Source organism: Aotus nancymaae, unplaced genomic scaffold (genome assembly GCF_030222135.1).
Source record: "Aotus nancymaae isolate 86718 unplaced genomic scaffold, 86718_ANA_hifiasm-v0.15.2.pri h1tg000007l, whole genome shotgun sequence".
NCBI classification, from domain to species: domain Eukaryota; kingdom Metazoa; phylum Chordata; class Mammalia; order Primates; family Aotidae; genus Aotus; species Aotus nancymaae.
In genome coordinates, this window is record NW_026988418.1 from 3,590,201 (window position 1) to 3,611,788 (window position 21,588).

At 40.1% G+C, this 21,588-nt stretch overlaps 1 protein-coding gene across 3 annotated transcripts in view; it reads left to right on the forward strand.

Moving 5' to 3' along the window:
- RLF (RLF zinc finger) overlaps positions 1-21,588 on the forward strand; it is a 79,564-nt gene that overhangs the window by 32,311 nt on the left and 25,665 nt on the right. The window contains exons 1-2 of one of the 3 annotated variants that reach the window (XM_012439119.2): positions 5,790-5,866; positions 6,273-6,475. In XM_012439119.2, coding sequence (XP_012294542.1) covers positions 6,314-6,475 — 162 coding nt within the window. In that variant the 5' untranslated portion in view covers positions 5,790-5,866; positions 6,273-6,313. The other 2 variants (XM_012439118.3, XM_012439117.2) reach the window with 2 other exon arrangements.

Genomic DNA, 21,588 nt, shown 5'->3' on the forward strand with positions numbered 1-21,588 from the left:
TTGTAGATACAGGGGTTTCACTATGTTGCCTAGGCTGGTCTTGAACTCTTAGGCTCAAAAGATTCTCCTGCCTTAGCCTCCCAAAGTGCTAAGATTACAGACCTCAACCACCATACCTAGCCAGACTGAAATTTTTTATTTGCAAAATTGTCAGTCGAAGACCAGAAAAATTATGGATTTGAATTGACATTTGCATTTTAGATATACAAAAGTATCTTGTTTGATATAGACAATAATTGTAACTTTATTTGCATCAAGTTAGTGGAAAGTTCAAAGGATTACACTCTGTTAAGTACATTTTTGGTATAAAAACAGATTTTGGAACAATTATTACACTCATTGAGATATCTTTAGGTCTTAGAACAAGCCATTTGGTTGTTGACGCCTTAAAATCCCAGTTAGCTTATCCATTCACCTACCATATCATGGTGTTTGGACCTCCCTGTATAGTAAGAAGATGGGCATAAAGGCACTTAGTAATTCTAGTACTTACCAGTTGCACTGACAAGAAAAAAAGAATAAGGAAAAGAGCTGTTAAGCAGAAAAAGATTGGTGTTTACCGTTTTCTGTTGAGGTCCTCAATAAATGGCATCCCTTTGTAAATATAGGTAGATGGGGGCTAAAATATCGCCTTTGTTATTGATAAAAGCTGTTAGAGCCAGGTCATTTCAGAAATGTCCCAAAATTAGGCAGATCCCTATCCAGATAAGTCTTGACTAGGCCAGAGGAGATTGCATGTTTTGTACAGGCAGGCCCAAGCCCAGGAGGAAAAAAGGATGGGGTTGAGTTAAACATCCTTAATGTATTTTCCTCTGATATACTAATCAACTACGTCATGCCACCGCTGGAGTTAACAGCAATTAATCATTTTTAACATAGAAAAACATCAAGAAATAGGGAGAAGCATTGCTTACCTAACGTTCTGTGGTGTCCCGTCTATTCAGTAAATATTTATTTTTTTTTTTTTTGAGACAGAATTTTGCTGTTGTTACCCAGGCTGGAGTGTGATGGCACGATCTCGGCTCACCGCAACCTCCACGTCCTGGGTTCAAGCAATTCTCCTACCTCAGCCTCCCGAGTAGCTGGGACTACAGGCGCGCACCACCATGCCCAGCTAATTTTTGTATTTTTAGTAGAGACGGGGTTTCACCTTGTTGACCAGGATGGTCTCGATCTCTTGACCTCGTGATCCACCCGCCTTGGCCTCCCAAAGTGCTGGGATTATAGGCGTGAGCCACCGCACCCGGCCTATTCAGTAAATATAAATTAAGCACCCACTATCTGTGTAAGACACTGAGTAGGTACATGATACCTACATATCTGAGGAATTATGTTGAGGACCACAGTATAAGTGATAGGCAACATGTAGCCTGCCTACTTTCACAATTGGCCCTTAACCTAATTTTGGGAAAAGATTTAAAAGCCTTCTTTATATCTCCACTGCCTCTGCAGGCCAGATATTTAACATATTTGATGCCAAAAAGCAGTGATGTTCATCTCACTGATTGTTTTCTGTAATAAGTGCCAATTGTTGATACTTTCACCTGACATGATCAGTAAAGATACCATGAAAGAGCTGTTTATCTTTTTTCTTTTTTTTTTGTTGAGATGGAATTTCGCTCTTGTTGCCCAGGTTGGACTGCAATGGCTCAATCTCAGCCCACTGCAACCTCCGCCTCCTGGCTTCAAGTGATTCTCCTGCCTTGGCCTCCCAAGTAACTGGGATTACAGGCCTGCACCACCACGCCTGGCTAATTTTGTATTTTTAGTAGAGATGGGGTTTTTCCACGTTGGTCAGGCTGGTCTGGAACTCCTGATCTCAGGTGGTCCACCAGTCTCGGTCTCCTAAAGTCCTTTGATTACAGGCATGAGCTGTGCCCCGCCTTTTTTTTTTTTTTTTTTAGATGGAGTTTTGCTGTTGTTGTCCAGACTGGAGTGCAATGGTGTGATCTCGGTTCACCCTAACCTCCACCTCCTGGGTTCAAGTGATTTCTCCTGCCTCAGCCTCCCAAATAGCTGGGATTACAGGCGTGCACCACCATACCCTGCTAATTTTTTGTATTTAGTAGAGACAGGGTTTCACCATGTTGGTCAGGCTAGTCTTGAACTCCTGACCTCAGGTGATCCACCCGCCTCGGCCTCCCATCATGCTGGGATTACAGGCGTGTGCCACCATGCTCAGCAGAAGTGTTAGTCAACTGGACCTCAGGTGTTACTGTTTTTACATCATAAAGTATGTACCTTTCTTTTAAATGGTTCCAAAAAAGACAAGTAAGGCAGAGAAATAGGGCAAAACAGTTCAATTGTTACATCTAGATGGAAGGGAGGGATAAGAATTTTAAAAATGGGCTGGGCGCGGTGGCTCACGCTTGTAATCCCAGCACTTTGGGAGGCCGAGGAGGGTGGATCACGAGGTCAAGAGATCGAGACCATCCTGGTCAACATGGTGAAACCCTGTCTCTACTAAAAATACAAAAAATTAGCTGGGCATGGTGGCGTGTGCCTGTAATCCCAGCTACTCAGGAGGCTGAGGCAGGAGAATTGCCTGAACCCAGGAGGTGGAGGTTGCGGTGAGCCGAGATCGCGCCATTGCACTCCAGCCTGGGTAACGAGCGAAACTCCGTGTCAAAAAAAAAAGAATTTTAAAAATGTATTGAAATGTTTGAAAAAAATAAAATACAGAAAGGATTGTGATTGGGAGTGAGACATACTGTTTTAAATGTTGAAGCATCTGGTATATTTCCTTTCAATAAAGAAATTTAAAGATTGGTATCTTCAAATGATTTTTAAAATACAAGATTGAGCTATGTGTTAAAATTGATTTAGCAGCAGTTTAACTGTAGTCATAATTATTGCATAAAATAGCCTCACAGAAATAATAGCTATGATTTTCAGAATGCCTGCTGCGTGTTGGGCACTGTATTTGTGCTTTCATATCTCACTTAATCCATGAAACAGGTGAGAGATTGCACATACCCAAGACTATGTAGTTAAAATCGTGGAGGCAGGGCAGGACACAGTGGCTCTTGCCTGTAATTCTAGCACTTTGGGAGGCTGAGGTGGACGGATCACAAGGTCAGGAGATTGAGACCATCCTGGCCAACATGGTGAAGGCTTGTCTCTACTGAAAATACAGAAATTAGCTGGGCACACGCCTGTAGTCCCCGCCACTCTGGAGGTTAAGATAGGAGAATTGCTTGAACCTGGGAGGCGGAAGTTGCAATGAGCCGAGATTGTGCCACTGCACCCTAGCCTGGCAACAGAGCAAGACTCCATCTCAAAAAAAAAAAATTGTGGAGGCAGTATTTGAGCCCATGTGAGATGATGTTAAAACATTTTTGATTGGAGAGTGATAACCCTTCAGTTACTAAATACATGGTTTAATTAAACATATGTAATACATAAGGCCTTGTGCTTAGTGCTGTAGGGAACACAAAAACTAACAAGACATGATATTTGTTCACAAATTGCTGACAGTGTAATAAAGGAGATATCAGAGACAGTAGTAAGTACTATGAAACATTTATGTTTGGCCTTGTGCTGAGTCTTGTTTGCATTTCCAGTATTTCTTTAATTCATTCATCTGTGTGAGGTGGATATAACTAACTTTTTTACAGATGAAGAAACTTGAGGCTCAGAGAGGTCAGTTAATTTGTCCAGTGGTCTCACAGCTATGTGTCAGAATCAGGATTCAACCACAGATCTGTGATTCTGAAACCTGAAATGTTAACTTTTGTACACTGTAATCCCTTATTAACTGTTCTTAGAGAAAACTAAATGTGGGAAAAGAAGTAAAATGCTATGGGAATTTGTAAGGTGATAGGTTATGTAGGTAATACACCTGTTACCAGGTATGTTGTTTCCTGTGGGATTTGCAGAATTGCTTACAACCTTATATGGCAGATAAATAGAGCAGAGTCTGATATTAGGCAGAATAGTAGGGGAGACAAATGTGACAGGAAATAATAGAGATGAATTAGATTGTAGAGAATTAGAAAAGAGTTGCTAGGACATAATAACTAAGTTGATTTCCTTGAGGAAAGGAAGTATCAGGGAAGGATAATGCCAAAATTTTATTGTTGTATAATTGAGAGAATATCATTGCTGAAAATAGAAGTAAGGAATAAAGAGCTATGTGAGTGAAGGGTATGATTATGAGTTCATTTTCTGGAATTTAGTAACTGTGGGACTAAAATGGAAAAGTCCCAGTGATTGTGATCTGTTTTCCCTCTACGCTTTTTGACCTTGGCTACATATTAGAGTATCTGTGGAACTTAAAACCAAAAACCATACATCCCAAGGTGCAGACTCCACTCGCTAAATCAGCTCCAGAGTTGGAGCTCTGGAATCCAGAACTTTTTGAAGTGCCTTGGGAAATGGGCACTTACATATTGCTGATGGGAATATAAATTGGTACAATTTTTAGAGAGCAATTTTGCAGTATGAGTCAGTATTACAAATGAACAGAGCCTTTAATTTAGCGGTTTTGCTTCTAGGAATTATTTCTGTAGATTTATTCACGTTTCAAATGACCTATGTATAGAGTTGTAAATTGCAGCATTATTGGTGATTGACAGAGATTGGAAACAACCTGCAAGTCTATCAGTAGGGGATTGGCTAAATTAATTATAGTACATCCATACCACAGAATACTATTCAGTCATTAAAAATAAGAAGGTAGCTCTAAATGTACAGATGATAAAATGACCTGTATGATATATTAAGTGGCAAAAGAAAATGTCTTCCATACTCATAGAGTATTTCTGGAAGAATAAAAAAGAAATTGGAAGCTTGTTGTTTCTCAGGGTGGGAAACCAGAGCAGGGTCAGGGTAGGAGGGAGACAAACTTTAATTGTATAGATTTTAGTGTCCTTTTGAAATTTGTGATTTTATACATATTTTTTTTTCCTTTTTTCTTTATATGTTTTTTAAAAGGATAATTTTACAATTTATTCTGATACGTAGTTAAAATTGGGCTAGTGGTTTATCCTTGGTATAAACTGTTGCTACTCTAAACACACACACACACACACACAGACACACACACACACACACGAGTATCACCTGGGAACCTGTAGGTGGTCCAGAAAGCACTTTCAAGTTTGAGAGACACTGTTTTAGATTAACCACCTAAAGCAGTTTGTTTACTCACCACATGGCTTGACATGCAATAGTCTCCTCTATTTTTTTTTTTCGGAGATGGAATCTTGCTCTGTTGCCAGGCTAGAGTGCAGTGATGCAATCTCAGCTCACTGCAACCTCCACCGCCCGGGTCCAAGTGATTCTCCTGCCTCAGCCTCCCGAGTAGCTGGGCCTACAGGCGTGCGCCACCACGCCCAGCTAATTTTTGTATTTTTAGTAGAGAGGGAGTTTCCCCATCTTGGCCAGGATGGTCTCAATCTCCTGACCTTGTGATCCATTTGCCTCGGCCTCTCAAAGTGCTGGGATTACAGGCATGGGCCACTACACCTAGTCCCTCTGTTCTTTAAATAATACTGTATAGTAATGTCACATACTTGTTGAATATTTACTATTCAGAAATTGAAGGCTCATCCAGAGTCAGTGTCAAGTACCCAATATTCAGTATGGTTTCAGGGTAGCATTTTCCAAAGTGTGTACTGAACCAGGAACACATGTTTTACAGGTTACTAATATGTATAAAAGGGTTCTCTGGTCAAATCAGTTTAGGAAACATTGGGTTTTTAAATAAAAGTGAACAGTTTTCTTTATTGCAGGACTGTTCAGAGATTTGACCAAGGAATCCTTTTTTTTTCTAGGACTATCTCTCAGGTCTTTTGGTCGGTGGAACACACTTTGAGAAATGCCTGGTTTAGAGGAAAGAGCACCACTGGCTTTGGAATCCTTGGCAAGTTACCTAACTTCTGTGAATATTAATTTTTCTAACCTTAGACTGGGGATGATACTTGCCTTGGTGGTGGTGTGAAGAATAAATGAGAGGTATATAAAAATATGCAGCTTTAAAACTTGATGTCTCATAAGCATTCATTTGATCATTGTTAATATTACATAGGTTACTTGCTTCCATTTCTTGTATTTATGCTTAGAGTTCATTTCACTATTTCTTAATTTTCCTCTCATCTCTATTAGATGAGATGAGAGTATTGAGACCAGAATAAACTTCCCATTTATATAAGCTAAATTTTTATTAACTAAAAATCAAAACAAATAAAAAGATCTCAAACTTTCATCTTAGCAAGTCTGACATGTTATGCGGTATGTTGTCAAACTATTTTATTTTTTACTTTTTCTAGTCAATAAATTGATTGCACAAGAAGGACCTTCCTTTCTGCAAATGCGAATAAAACATTTGTTGAAATCTAACTGCATCCCCCAGGCTACTGCTTTATCAAAACTGTGTGCAGAATCTAAAGAAATTTCAAATGTGTCATCTTTTCAGCAAGCCTACATCACATGTTTATGTTCTATGCTCCCTAATGAAGATGCTATTAAGGAGGTGAGTAAATAACTGTCATCATTCAAACTTGATATGAATTTAATAGATTTTTATATATATTGCATGGTTTGTTTTTTCACTTCATAATGAAAAGCAAGATTCATTTTTTTCAGGCTACCAAAAAGTATGATTTTAATTGTATATTTAACTGCTCAACAGATAGAATGTAGTATTTTATAGTGGAATTTGAAAAGTAGATAACTAAATAATATGCAGAGGGTTGTGTACTTGTTTGGGTGATGATTTGCTGTGAAATCTTCAAATGTGAAGATTGTTTTTTCTTTTTAAAGTAATGAAGCCTCCATTTTTGGGAGACGTAGAAGTTGTTAATCATGGGATCAAGGGATAAACTAAAGAAAATGGCACTTAATTTTAGCTTAAGTTACTTTATATATTTAATTTTGTAAGCAGAAAAATGTAGGACTCTAGAGTCCAAGACTGAACAATTAAGTGGCCAAACTGGATACCATGGAAAATAAGGGTTGAGTCTTTTTGCCCTATCACTCAGGCGGGAGTGCAGTGGTGCCATCTTGGCTCACTGCAAACTCTGCATCCCAAGTTCAAGTGAATTTCATGCCTCAGCCTCTCAAGTAGCTGGGACTAAAGGCATATGCCATTATGCCTGGCTAATTTTTGTTTTTTTTGTTTTTTTTTTTAGTAGAGACAGGGTTTCACTATGTTGGCCAGGCTGGTCTCGAACTCCTGGCCTCAGTTGATCTACTTGCTTCAGCTTCCCAAAGTGCTGGGATGACAAGCATGAGCCACTGCATCCAGCTGGTCGAGTCTTTTTTTAAAAAACTATTTTATTAGCCGGGTATGGTGGCTCATGCCTGTAATCCCAGCACTTTGGGAAGCTGAAGCAGGTGGATCAGCTGAGGCCAGGAGTTCGAGACTAGCCTGGCCAACATAGCAAAACCCAGTGTCTACTAAAAGTACTAAAATTAGCTGGGTGCAGTGGTGGGCACCTGTAGTCTCAGCTACTCAGGATGCTGTGAGGCATGAGAATCACTTGAACCTGGAGGACGGAGATTGCAGCGAGGAGATGGCACCACTGCACTCCATCCTGGGTGACAAGAGCGAGACTCTTGTCTCAAAAAAAAAAAAAAACAAAAAACAACCTGAATTATTTTTCTTAAATTTGGAGTTAAACTTCTCTAATAGGTGTTTTTTTTGAGACAGTTTCACTCTTGTTGCCCAGGCTGGAATACAACAGTGCAATCTTGGCTCACCGCAACTTCTGCCTCCTGAGTTCAACCAATTCTCCTGCCTCAGCCTCCCAAGTAGCTGGGATTACAGGAATGCATCACCACACCTGGCTAATTTTGGTGTTTTTTAGTAGAGATGGGGTTTTTTTCATATTGGTCAGGCTGGTCTCAAACTCTTGACCTAAGGCAATCCGCCCGCCTCAGCCTCTCAAAGTGCTGGGATTACAGGCATGAGCCATCGCACCCAGCCTAGACTTCTCTAATAGTTTTTGACATATTATACAGAAAAAAATTAGAGATTTCTACATATTATTTTATCATCTACCTTTAATCCTCTTATCTTCCATTCAGTTCTGACATATGGATTCTTATTCTGCACTGAAATTTTTTATTAGATGTTAAGAGCCCCAAGGATCTGGTACTATGCTGTAGTAATTCTGAAACTTTACTTGTAATATCTTACTCTCCAAATAAAACTATCTTTCCACCTCACTCCCTTTAATTTACAGTCTCCACCAGGATCAATCAAGATCTATTGATCTTGTCATCTTTTCATTCTTCTTTATCCCCCTTATGCACTCACTTCCCTCCTTAACTCAGATCATCATCACTCCCTTGCGTGTACTCTCAGGTTCTCTGCTGGTCTCTCTCTGTCTCTTTTTTTTTTTTTTTTTTTTTTTGAGATGGAGTTTTGCTCTTGTGGCCCAGGCTGGAGTGCAATGGCATGATGTCGGCTCACCGCAACCTTTGCCTCCTGAGTTCAAACGATTCTCCTGCCTTAGCTTCCCAAGTAGCTGAGATTACATGCATGTGCCACCATGCCCAGCTATTTTTTGTATTTTTAGTAGAGATGGGATTTCTCTATGTTGGTCAGGCTGGTCTTGAACTCCTTACCTCAGATGATCCACCCGCCTAGGCCTCCCAAAGTGCTGGTATTAGAGGCGTGAGCCACTGCACCTGGCTCTCTCTTAATTGTAGTTGTTTGACTATCAGTCAAATAGTCAGGATACTGATAGTATCCTGATCATCCCTAAATCTTCATCTATTCTCCACGTATTTAGCTGGACTCCTTCCTGGGGCCAAACTTAATGGAGAAAAAGCTGCCAACTAATTTTACTCCAGGCTAGAGTATAGTGGCACAAACACTGCCCACTGCAGCCTCAAAAATCCTGTGCTCAGGTGATCTTCCCACCTCAGCCCCTGGAGTAGCTGGGACCACAGGAACATGCCACCATGCCCTGCTAATTTTTTTTTTTTTTTCTTTTTTAGAGATGGGGTCTTGCCGTGTTGCTCAGGCTGGTCTCGAACTCCCAGGCTCAAGCGATCTGCCCATCTCAGCCTCCCATAGTGCTGGGGTTATAGGTGTGAGCCACTGCACCCAGCCTATGTTTTTTTTAACCCATTCATTCTCCTGCTCTTAGATTACTATTGCATAGTTTTTTCTTATTCTTCAAAGCTGTACTGTAATACTTTCTGTCCTGTTTACCTTCTGTTGCTAAACTTATTCCCTACTTCTCTGAAAAAAATTGAAGCACTGAGAAGAGAAAGAAAATTTTCATAAGCTCTGTCTCTGAAATATCTATTCATCTACCAGCATCTATGAATGTACATCTTCTCTTATGTTGCAGGAGATAAATTATAATTTATCTATTCTTCCAGCTAAGGCCAGCCCCCTTCACTTCTGTATTTCAATTGATGTTGTCTCCCTTAAGGATAATGCTACAGCAGTTCTCCTTTTCCCTATTACATCATCAATTTCCACGTCTCTGTTATAACCACCCCATTGGCATTTATGCTATTATTTCTTCTGTTTTTAAAAAGGAACCCTTCTTAGGGCCAAACCTGGTGGTTCATGCCTGTAATCTTGGCATTTTGGGAGGCCGAGGTGGGTGGGTCACCAGAGGTCAGGAGTTTGACATCAGCCTAGCCAACCTGGAGTAACTCTGTCTCTACTAAAAATACAAAAATTAGCTGGGTGTGGTGGTGCACCCCTGTAATTCCAGCTACTTGGGAGGCTGAGGCACAAGAATTGCTTGAACTCGGGAGGCCGAGGTTGCAGTGAGCCAAGATTGCGCCACTCCGCTCCAGCCTGGGCAACAGAGTGAGTCTTTGTCTCAAAAAAAAAAAAAGAAAAGAAAAGAAAGAAAATGCTTCTCTAGATCCTGTTTCCACTTTTAGCTACTGCCTCATTTCCCAATTGTCTTAATTTACTATCGAACATTTTTTTCCCTTTCAAGACATTCTAACATGGTCTTTGTCCCTGGCAGTATACCATATCACTAAATCTAATGATGACTTTCAGTTTTTATCTTAACCAATTTAACTTTGCAACTTTGCCTCCTTGACACAGTTTTCCAAGGTTACCTGGGTACCGCACTCTTTGGCTTTTTGTCTACCTCATTGATTACTCTCTCTATAATGCGTATATGTTGCAATACTCAATGACTCTATCATTGGGTCTTCTTTTTACACTTAACTAGGCTTATTTCCTTCATCTTTGGCTTTATTTTTTATTTATTTTTTTTTTTTTATTGCATTTTAGGTTTTGGGGTACATGTGAAAAACATGCAAGGTTGTTGCATAGGTGCATACGTGGCAGTGTGATTTGCTGCCTTCCTCCCCTTCACCCATATCTGGCATTTCTCCCCATGCTATCCCTCCCCAATTCCCCACCCCCCCCCGCTGTCCCCCCCCACTCCCCCACAACAGACCCCCATGTATAGTGCTCCCCTCCCTGTGTCCATGTGTTCTCCTTGTTCAACACCCGCCTATGAGTGAGAACATGTGGTGTTTGATTTTGTGTTCTTGTGTCAGTTTGCTGAGAATGATGGTTTCCAGGTTCATCCATGTCCCTACAAAGGACGCGAACTCCTCGTTTTTAATGGCTGCATAATATTCCATGGTGTATATGTGCCACATTTTTCCTGTCCAGTCTATCATCGATGGGCATTTGGGTCATCTTTGGCTTTAAATACCAACTATGGTCTGGGTCCCCAAAATTTTCTCTCCAGCCCCATTCCCTCCTCTGAACTCCAGACCCATGTCCAATTGCCTAATTACCATCTCTACATATAGAGCTAATAACTTCTCAGATTTAACATGTCCATAACTAAGCTCTTGATATTGCTGATATTTGGACTTTGTTTTGTTTTTATGAAGTTTTTTTTTTTTTAAGTCCTTACTATGTGTTTGGCACTGTGCTAAATGCTTATATACTTTGCTGCGTTTAGTCAGGACAACAGCTCTGAGGTAACTCCATTTTATTCATGAGGAAAGTCTAGCTCAGATTAGGTAGTATGTTTTAAGATTACAAAGCCAAAGTGGTTAAACTGGGATTCAAACCTGAGCTTGGTGTGCTACCAGTAATATTGTATTAAAGACATAGGATAAGGAATATTATCCTTGTTGGTATTTACCTAAGGGTTTATATGCCAAATGCTATGTTAGGCATTGGGGTACAAAGATGAATACAGATGCCTCTGGACTGACATACTTGGCTTTACTGTTGGCCTCTACATTTCATCTAGAAAATAGCAAGAGTAGTCTCTCTAAAACTTCTGCACAAAATCATCTAATAGCTTTCCATCTTCCTCAGAATAAATTCAGAATTCTTATTCTATGTGCCATGGCCCCTGGCTACTTGTCTAACCTTCTCTGACCTTAATCTTGTATGACTTAGTACCTACTGCTCTCCAACCACCTTGTCTTTGCTGTTGTTTGAACAAGCCAAGCGTGTCCCTTAGAGCTTTGTACTTGCTATTCCCTCTGACCAAAATGCTCTTTCACAAGATAATTTGGATGGCTTACTCCCTTACCTGCTTTCTGCTCTAAATATTCTCATGTCTGTTCAATATTACCATATCAGAGAGGCCTTCCTCACTGTCTCATCTAAAATATTACCCTGTCCCCCTACTCTGCCCTAAATATCTGCTGTCATTATTATAAATATATACTAATCCATTTAAAATAACCCCTCTCACTCTTTCTACCTATTTGTATTTTCTTTGTAGTACACATTACTACTTCTACTTGGCATCATATTTGATTATTCAGTATTTCCTTCCACTAGACTATAAACTCTAAGGACAGGAACATAGGTTGTTTACTGGTATACCCCTATATTCTAGAAGAATGCTTAGCCATGTAGCCACTCAGTACTTACTGAATGAATTAATGAAAGGTATAGCCTCATCCCTTGATCTTTTGCTACTAGGATTTCTAGCTTTTATTACCTGAGTTATGACCAGAACGTCAAAGCTGGAACATTCCACTCATGCTTTGTAAGTTTTAAAATTTTGCTTGGAGGCCTTTTTGAATTTTAAAATTGTGATTTCAATATTTTTCTCTCTTAGCTTTATTTTATTTTGAAATATCATACTTAAGCTATCTGTATATTTATAAAAATGTGAACCAAGATGAAACTAAGTATAGTGTTGTGATTCAGATTTCTGCATAGGATGATTGCATCCTGGATCATTGTTTGGGTCAATAGTTACTTCAGATGGCTAAGATCCCACCACCCCCTGCCCCCCACCCCACACGGCCCAGATTATATCTCCCCACTGTGAGAATCTTTTATCAGATTCTTTTGTTGAAAAAAATTTTTTTTGGCAGGGGAAGAAAGTCTCACTCTGTCACCCAGGCTGGAGTGCAGTGGTGTGATCTTGGCTCACTGCAACCTCCACTTCCCGGGGCCAAGCAATTCTCCGGCCTCAACCACCTCAGTAGCTGGGATTACAGACATGCGCCACCACACCTAACTAATTCAGTGTATTTTTAGTAGACAGGGTTTTGCCACGTTGCCCAGGCTGTTCTCCAACTCCTGACCTCAAGCAATCTGCCCATCTCAGCCTCCCAAAGTGCTGGGATTATAGGCTGCTGGGATTATAGGCGTAAGCCACCACGCCCAGCCTCTTGTTGAAATTTAAGATGTACTTATATCTAAGATACTTCTCAATGGCCAAAATACCGACTCCAGGAATTTGTGATTCTGTCCTGGCTCCTAGTAGTCTTTGCATTTCTACCAACTAATTTATTTTTTCAAGTGCTCACAGGCTTTATTTGAGGATCAATATTGGGTTAGCAACATTCCAGTTGGAAGCACTGTGGCCTGGACTTTGAGATTTAGTAGTCACTTGAATCTGAGAGGACTGTCTAGGCAGGGAAAGTATAGATAGAGACAGAATGCTGGTCATCTTTGTTTTGGTGAATGACCCTAGGCAGGAGCACAGGTACGGGATGCAGAGATGAGACAGCCAGCTGGTAGCTATGAAGTAGACAACATGTAGTTTCCTCAAATGGGGATTGAAGCTATGACCTAGGGCCTCATTAATAAATGTTCTAATTTGTTAGACTTTCTGGTGATAAAAGAAATCAACAGAGGCCAGGTACAGTGGCTCACGCTTGTAATCCTAGCACTTTGGGAGGCCGAGGCAGGTGGATCACGAGGTCAAGAGATTGAGACCATCCTGGACAACATGGTGAAACCCCATCTCTACTAAAAATACAGAAACTTAGCTGGGCATGGTGGTGCATGCCTATAGTCCCAGGTACTTGGGAGCCTGAGGCAGGAGAATTGTTTGAATCCAGGAGGCGGAGGTTGCAGTGAGCTGAGATAGCACCACTGCAATCCAGCCTAGTGACAGAGCGAGACTTCGTCTCAAAAAAAAAAAAAAAAGAAAAGAAAAGAAAAGAAATCAAAGGATAAAATGCTTGGCACTGCCTGTCTTTTCAGACTTTCTACTCAAACCTTCAATGTAACTGCAGAAAATGTTTATTGCTCATTTGTGTGTTCCAAGCACTGGGCTATGTACTTTAAACATATTGGCATCTAGTCCTTATAAAAATCTATTAATTTAGGCCAGCCATGGTAGCTCATGCCTGTAATTCCAGCACTTTGGGAGCCTGAGGAGGGAGGATTGCTTGAGGCCAAGAGTTCAAGACCAGCCTGAGCAACATGGTGAAAACCCATCTCTACAGAAAAGTATAGAAATTAGTTGGGCCTGGTGGCATCTGCCTGTAGTCCCAGCTGCTTGGGAGGCAGAGGTCGGAGGATTGCTTGAGCTCTGGAGGTGGAGGATGCAGTGAACTGAGATCACACCACTGTACTCCAGCCTGGATGACAGAGCAAGACCTTGTCTCAAAAAAAGCAACTATGAATTTCATAGAAATTAACTGAGGTTCTGAGAGATGATACTACTGGCCCATAGTAAGGTGTCCAGTAAGTGGTGGGCTCAGGGTTTAAATCCAAGGTGGTCTACCCCTACTTTGTTTTTGTGCATATTAATCTGATACTCACACATCTCATATACATGATCCAACTCACTGGCACTGCCAACCTTCTGGTTCTTCCTGGATTCTGGTTCTTAAAGTAGACTTGTTGCTTAGGCAGATTTTTATTTCTCTTGTTTGCCCAGAGGGAGATCTTCAGAAAAGATGGGAGGGGACTTTGAAGTTCTGAGGCTTGTGGGTAGCTCATTACTGAATTGGATTTACTGAGAAACATTGGTAGAATGTGTTTTTTACAAGACAAATAGGGAAGTGACAGCAGCAGTCAAAATATGTAGGCTTGTATCTTGACATTGTCATCTAGTAGCTATACAGCCTTGGGCAGCAGGTAGCTTTATTTTCGTTATCTATAAAGTAGGCAAAACAATAGTAGCCATCTCACAAAATGGCTGGGTAGTTTAAATGTGGTATATCTAAAGCACCTAACACAGTTCCTGGCATATTTTAGACACTGTACAAATATAAACTCTAGTATAAGAATTCTTTAAGCCTGGGGTGCAGAACTAGGGAGGAGCAGTTGAAGTTGATTGATCAGTAGTGAAATCTGAATTTGCACAGAGAAGTAATGTGGTATACCCAGAGATAGTTAGCCTCCAGTGACTTCTTCTACATTTTTAAAAGCAATCATATGGGCCGGGCACCGTGGCTCATGCCTGTAACCCCAGCACTTTGGAAGGCCGAGGCAGGCAGATCACAAGGTCAAGAGTTCGAGACCAGCCTGGCCAACTCTACTAAAGATACAAAAAATTAGCTGGGCACGGTGCGTGCCTGTAATCCCAGCTACTCGGGAGGCTGAGGCAGAGGTTGCAGTGAGCTGAGATTGCACCATTGCACTACAGCCTGGATGACAGAAAAAAAGAAAGCAATCATAAGGGACAAACTATAAACCTGTATGCTAATTTATTTATTTGCAGTATCAGGTAGGTTAAGGAGATAGATTGCTTACCTCTAATAGCAGCTGTAGTATTTTATGTTAGGGAAACTTAATCAGACTAAGATGCAGTAATGGTTATTCTCAGCATCTGACACATGCCAAAAGAATTCAAAAGCAGCAGCAAAACACTACATTTTGGATTTGATTTCCTATAACAATAACAACTTTACTCTCTCAGCCTTTGTTTAATTGAAACCTGTTTTGTTTCTAGTGTTGTATTAGACACTGGCAAATACAGCAAACTGTATGGCCCAGTTTGTTTGCCAGAAATAGTTATAAGAAGATAAGTACTAAGCTCTATGATACTGCCTTAAATTCAGTAGAAGGGTAAAGATAGAGAATTCTGTGTAGACTGACCTATAAGCTTTATAGAAAAATTGATCCTTGAGTTGGATCTTTAAGTAATGGTGGGGTTTAGATGGCTGGAAAGAATGGTTTGGAGATGACTGACTGTGGTAATAAAGGCACAGGTACTAATGAGTACTTTGTAGGGATCCACTAGAGAATAATTACCCTGCCTAGGGCAGAGAGTGGTTATTGAGGTCTTGTGAGAAATAAAACACCTGTTGGGGTTGGAAAAGAAGGGTTTGGAAACTCCATTGCATTAGGGCTTAGATTTGATGCAGTAAAAATTAAGAAGGCTTTGAAGTTAGGAAGTAACATGACTGAAGTGGTGTTTTAGGAAGATTCAACAGAAAAAATATATATTATGTTTAGGACAGGAGATTGTAAGCGAGAGGAGAAAGGACAGGACTTGCTGACAGGGCAAAGAGAGAGGAGGATGTACAGAGATACCTTCAAGAGGCTCATAAGGCTTCTCTTGGGACACTGGAAAAATAGCGGTGCTCTGCTGCTGATTAGAATGACAGAGAATGGGTGGAGGGACAAGGGAGAGTCTGGGAAGATGATCAGCTTTGTTTTATACATGATCTTTCCTGGTTTATTAATAACAAGGTGTGTTATTAATAACAAGGTTTTGTCCTGATTGTGTTGAGTTTGCAAGGAACTGTGTTATGGGAAATGTGATTTGATACTATTCTACAACAAGGAATTGGCAGACTGACCTGCAGGCCAATCCACTCAACTACCTGTTTTTATAAATAAAGTTTTACTGGCACAAAGTCATGCTCATTCATTTCTTGTCAATAGCTGCTTTTGTGCTACAGTGGCAGAGGTGAGTAGTTGTAACAGAGACTGTCTGGCCAGAAAAGCTGAAAACATTTTCTGTCTGCTCCTGTATACAAAATGTTTGCTGGTTGGGCAAGGTGGATCATGCCTGTAATCCCAGCACTTTGGGAGGCCGAGGCAGGTGGATCACAGGAGGTCAGGAGTTTGAGACCAGCCTTACCAACATGGTGAAACCCCGTCTCTACTAAAAATACAAAAATTAGCTGGGTGTGGTGGCACACGCCTATAATCCCAGCTACTCAGGAGGCTGAGGCAGGAGAATTGCCTGAACCTGGGAGGCGGAGGTTGCAGTGAGCCAAGATCATGCCACTACACTCCAGCCTGGGCGACACAGTGAGACTTCGTCTCAAAAAAAAAAAAAAAAAAAAAAAGTTTACTAACCTGTGCTCTACAAGAATTAAATATTTCAGTGGTTTAATATCAGTTGGTCTAATCCTCCATGTTCTACCAGTGATGAAACTGAAGCCAAGCTGGTAATGTTTCCAAGGCCTTTCCTGCATTAAGCTAATTAGAGAGGCCCAGGCTGGAATGTAGGTCACCTGGCTCCTTGGTTGGCCTTCTTTCCACCTACCACCTATTTCCATTTGTTAGACACTGATAAGCCATGGTCTGATTGGGAGCATCTTGGTGACATATTCCATTCATATTTATACATACAGGTGTGATTTAAAACATTTTTTATCATCATCTGGATTAACTTGTTAAATATACTAACACAAAAACATTTAGTACACGTAAAATTATCTTAAAAGTATTTTAAAAGGAACCCTAGTATCATCATAACTAGTCAGTCTCTTATCCTAGTGATACTTTTTTTTGTAAGTGTCAACAGAATTAAAAATAATCTTTAGTTTGCTTTGGAAAATTACTAGTGAGTCACTAGATGTTGATTAATTGGAGTTTAAATTCGGCATATGTTCCAAGGTAGCAGAGTTACACACATATTTGCCATCTACTTCACCGGAGGTCAGGAAAAGAGTTAACTTGAGCAACAGCTGGGAATAAAAGTACATTGTATGTTGGCACCTGTGGGTATCCTAGTAATGGGCATGTGTAATGGGAAACCTCTGCTGGGGAGATTTAGCCAGACACATACAATTTTAATTGACTGGGTCATCTGAAAGCCAAAATTCTGAACCCAATGGGTGAAGACTGAGTCCTTTCAGATACCTGGTAGGTCTGGAAGGCAGAAGAATTCCATGGAATCCTGGAGTTTTAGGTTGTAATATTTCATTTATGTAGAATTGAATGAGATGACATTGCTGTAAATTTTACATATGAAAGGATTTTAATGAAAATGATAGACTTGCCAGTGGCCTGGTGTCCCAAGAGGATGTTTCCTATAGTTTTTTTATTACTGAAAGGGGAAATCTTTGCAAAGATCAGGTTTTCCACAAAGGAAAGACAATATTTTAAACATGAAGCACTTCTGCTATTTTATTTTTATTTTTTTCTTTTTTCTTTTATCTTGGGAACTACACCTGAAACTTCTGCTATTTTAAAGAGCCCAAGAAATCTGTCAGAGTTCTTGGCACAGTTTAGGCAGGGGTCCATTTCATTCTTAATCTCTGAGTAAACTACATCTTCAGTGTCTGCTGTGGTTGATAGACACAATAGCAGGTGGTTGTTTCTTTTCCTGTTGGGGAAAGGAAAAGACAAACAGTATCTAATTTACTTACCAGCCTAACACTGTTGGGAATTGACACAGTCACTAGGTATAAATGATAAACAGAGCAGATACATTTAAACAAGACCCAGTGGGAATTCAATTTGGGAGTAGAAGAAAAAATAAACAGAGTATAGAAATTCAGATGTAGGCCGGGCGCGGTGGCTCAAGCCTGTAATCCCAGCACTTTGGGAGGCCGAGGCGGGTGGATCACGAGGTCAAGAGATCGAGACCATCCTGGTCAACATGGTGAAACCCCGTCTCTACTAATACAAAAAATTAGCTGGGCACGGTGGCGCGTGCCTGTAATCCCAGCTACTCAGGAGGCTGAGGCAGGAGAATTGCCTGAACCCAGGAGGCGGAGGTTGCGGTGAGCCGAGATCGCGCCATTGCACTCCAGCCTGGGTATCAAGAGCGAAACTCCGTCTCAAAAAAAAAAAAGAAAAAAAAGAAATTCCAGATGTAGTTTCAATAAGAATCAAGATTAAGATGAATTCTGAACAAGGAATAATTACAAAAGATTTAATTAAATTTAAAATATGCTACCTCTACCACCTTCTCTTATGCTAATTGTCAGCCTGTTAGACCATTGGTGTTTAATTGCCTTATTATTTTGAAAGTCTTAATACTTTTATTTTATCTTTGTGATCATACAAGGAGTGAAATGTACACTCAATACACTAATGACAGGCTGTGTAAAGAAATTGAGGATTTGCCTGTTTAGATATTTTATCTCCCAAAGCATAGCTCTTTTAAATAGATATGAAGAGATGTCTTCTCAGAACTTTGTATGCATCTGGATCTTACTTTTGGTCTTACTTTTATGGGTTATATGTGTGTATTTTGGTTGATGTATGATTGCACTGGAGGGGTCATTATGAAGAGTCGATTGGACATATTGTCAAGAATTCAGTAGAGCATTTCAGACTTCTTTCATGTACACATGGTAATAGGGTTTAAATGGAAGCATTGGTGACCATTTATTTCTTTAAGAAATATACAAGTGTCCATGTGGCATCATAGTACTGGTCTATAACATTACTGCAGTTTAAAAGGAGTCTCATGTTTAAAACTAGTAAGTATCCTTTTTTCCCAGGTGATGTCTTTGAACCTAACATGATTTTCTCAAAGATAGATCTAGGGATACTTGAAATGTAAGTTTGCTAACTGTAACTCCCACCTTTCTTCTACTCAAGAAGTATTATTATGTGAATAAGATTATGTCTACTTAGATTTCTTTTTGAAAAAATAAAACATTTATCAACTTTGATTTTTAAAATCTATTACTAGGACCAATTTTTTTTTTTTTTTTTTTTAAGAGACAGAGTCTCGCTCTGTCTCCAAGCAGGAGCACAGTGGCACAATCTTGGCTCACTGCAACCTTCCGCCTCCTGGGTTCAAGCGATTTTTCTGCCTCAGCCTCCCAAGTAACTGGGACTATAGGCATGCGCCACCACACCCAGCTAAGTTTTGAATTTTTAGTAGAGACAGGGTTTCACCATGTTGTCCAGGATGGTCTCCATCTCTTGACTTCGTGATCCATCTGCCTTGGCCTCTCAAAGTGCTGGGATTACAGACGTGAGCCACCGTGCCCGGCCTTCCTATTTTCTACAGTGGCCAAGGTGATCTTTTTCCTTTCTTAAGTAACATTAGACATTGTATTTTGAAGTAATTTTAGATTCACATGTAATTATAAGAAATAATACAGAAATGCCTTCCGTTTATTCAGTATACATTCATTGGAGGACTCTGCTAGGCACTGGGGATAGAAGAATGAACAAGACAAAAGGGAGAGAAACAGCAGACAGTGTTCACACAATGTGACACTTAGAGGAGAGGTCTGAGCTGGAAATTAAGAGTTCTGACTCAGCATTTGAAACCAGAGAGTGAATAAGATTAACTTTTTTAGAACTCTGAAAATTAAAGGCTTTACCGCAATCTGAGGAGGTTTTACTCAAGAAAAAGAGATAAATCTCTTTAAGAATAATATCACCTTTGACCTCAGCTGGTTACATGCCTATCAGGTGACTCAGATTTTTTGCCACACTGTGTATGTTTGTAATAACCACAAAGGTGCTCTGATAATTGATTTGGGGGTTTTAAAAATAAATGTTAGAAGTAGGCTAATGCAAAAATACAGAATCTGCAAATAGTGAGGACCAACTATATATTCAAAGAGCTAGCCAGAGGCAGGCGGATCTTGAGGTCAGGAGTTCAAGACCAGCCTGGCCAGTATAGTGAAACCGCGTCTCTAATAAAAATACAAAAAAATTTAGCTGCGCTTGGTGATGCTTGTCTGTAGTCCCAGCTACTTGGGAAGTTGAGGCAGAATTGCTTGAACCTGGGAGGCGGAGGTCGAGGTGAGCTGAGATTGCGCCATTGCACTCCAGCCTGGGCAACAAGAGTGAAACTCAGTCTCAAAAAAGAACTAAAGGAAACATGCCTAAAGAATTAAAGGGGGCCAGGTGAGGTGCCTTACACCATAATCCCTGCACTATGGGAGGGCAAGGTGGGATCTCCTGAGCCCAGGAGTTAGAGACCAGCCTGAGCAACATCTACATGTGCAACATGTAGAGACCCTGTCTCTACAAAAATTTTAAAAATTAGCTGGGTGTGGTAGTGTGCACCTGTAGTCCCAGCTACTCATGAGGCTGAAGTTAGAGGATTACTTGAGCCTAGGAGGTTGAGGTTGCTGTGAGCTGTGATTGCGCCACTGCACTCCTACCTGGGCATGAATGAGACCCTGTCTCAAAAAAAAAAAATAGTATGAGAACAATGTCTCAGCAATACAGTAAAAAGACAAATTATAAAAAAAAAAAAAATGAAATTCTGAAGTAAAAAACTACAGCAACCCAAGTTAATTCTCTAGAGAAGATCAACATCAAATTTGAATTAGAAGTATCAGCCAACTTGTCCAATCTGAGGAATAATAGAACCCAAAATGTATGAAAGAATTAAAGAGGCCAGTGGACAATTCAAATAAGATAGTTGGGGACTTTAATACCCACTTTGAATAATGGGTAGAACCACTAGACAACAAAGAAATGGAAGACTTGACACTATAAACCAACTAGACTGAGCAGACATCTATAGACTACTCCACCCAACAGCACCTAAATATACATTCTTAAATGCACATGGTCGATTCTCCAGGATAGACCATGTGTTAGCCCATAAAACAAACCTAAATAAATTTTAAAGGATTGAAATATACAAAGTGTGTTCTCTGACTACAGTAAAATAAAATTGGAAACTAATAAATAACAAGGAAATTTGGGAAATTTGCAAATATGTGAAATTTAACCATTCCTTCCCAAATAAGCAATGGATTAAAGGAAAAAGAGAAATTAGAAAATAAATTTTTGTTGTATTTTGTTTTATTATTTTTGAGACAGGGTCTCATTCTGTCCCCCAGACTGGAGTGCAGTGGCACAGTCATAGTTCACTGCAACCTTGAACTCCTGGGCTCACATGATCCTCCCACCTCAGCCTCCCAAAGTATTGGGACTACAAGCATGAGCCACCATACCCAGCCCAGAAAACACTTTGAGATGAATGATGAAACACAACATACCAATATTTATGGAGGGAAATTAATATTTGTAAAATGTTGATTTAAAAAAGAAATATCTTAAACCAATAACCTAACCTAACCACCTTAGAAGAGCAAATTAAACTGAAAGCAAGCAGAAGGAAGGAAATAGTAAAGATTAGTGTATAAATAAATGAAATAGAGAATATAAAATCAGTAAAGAAAAGTAATAAAGTTCTTTGAAAAGATCGACAAAATTAATATACTTTCAGTTAGACTGAACAAGAACAAACAGAAAAA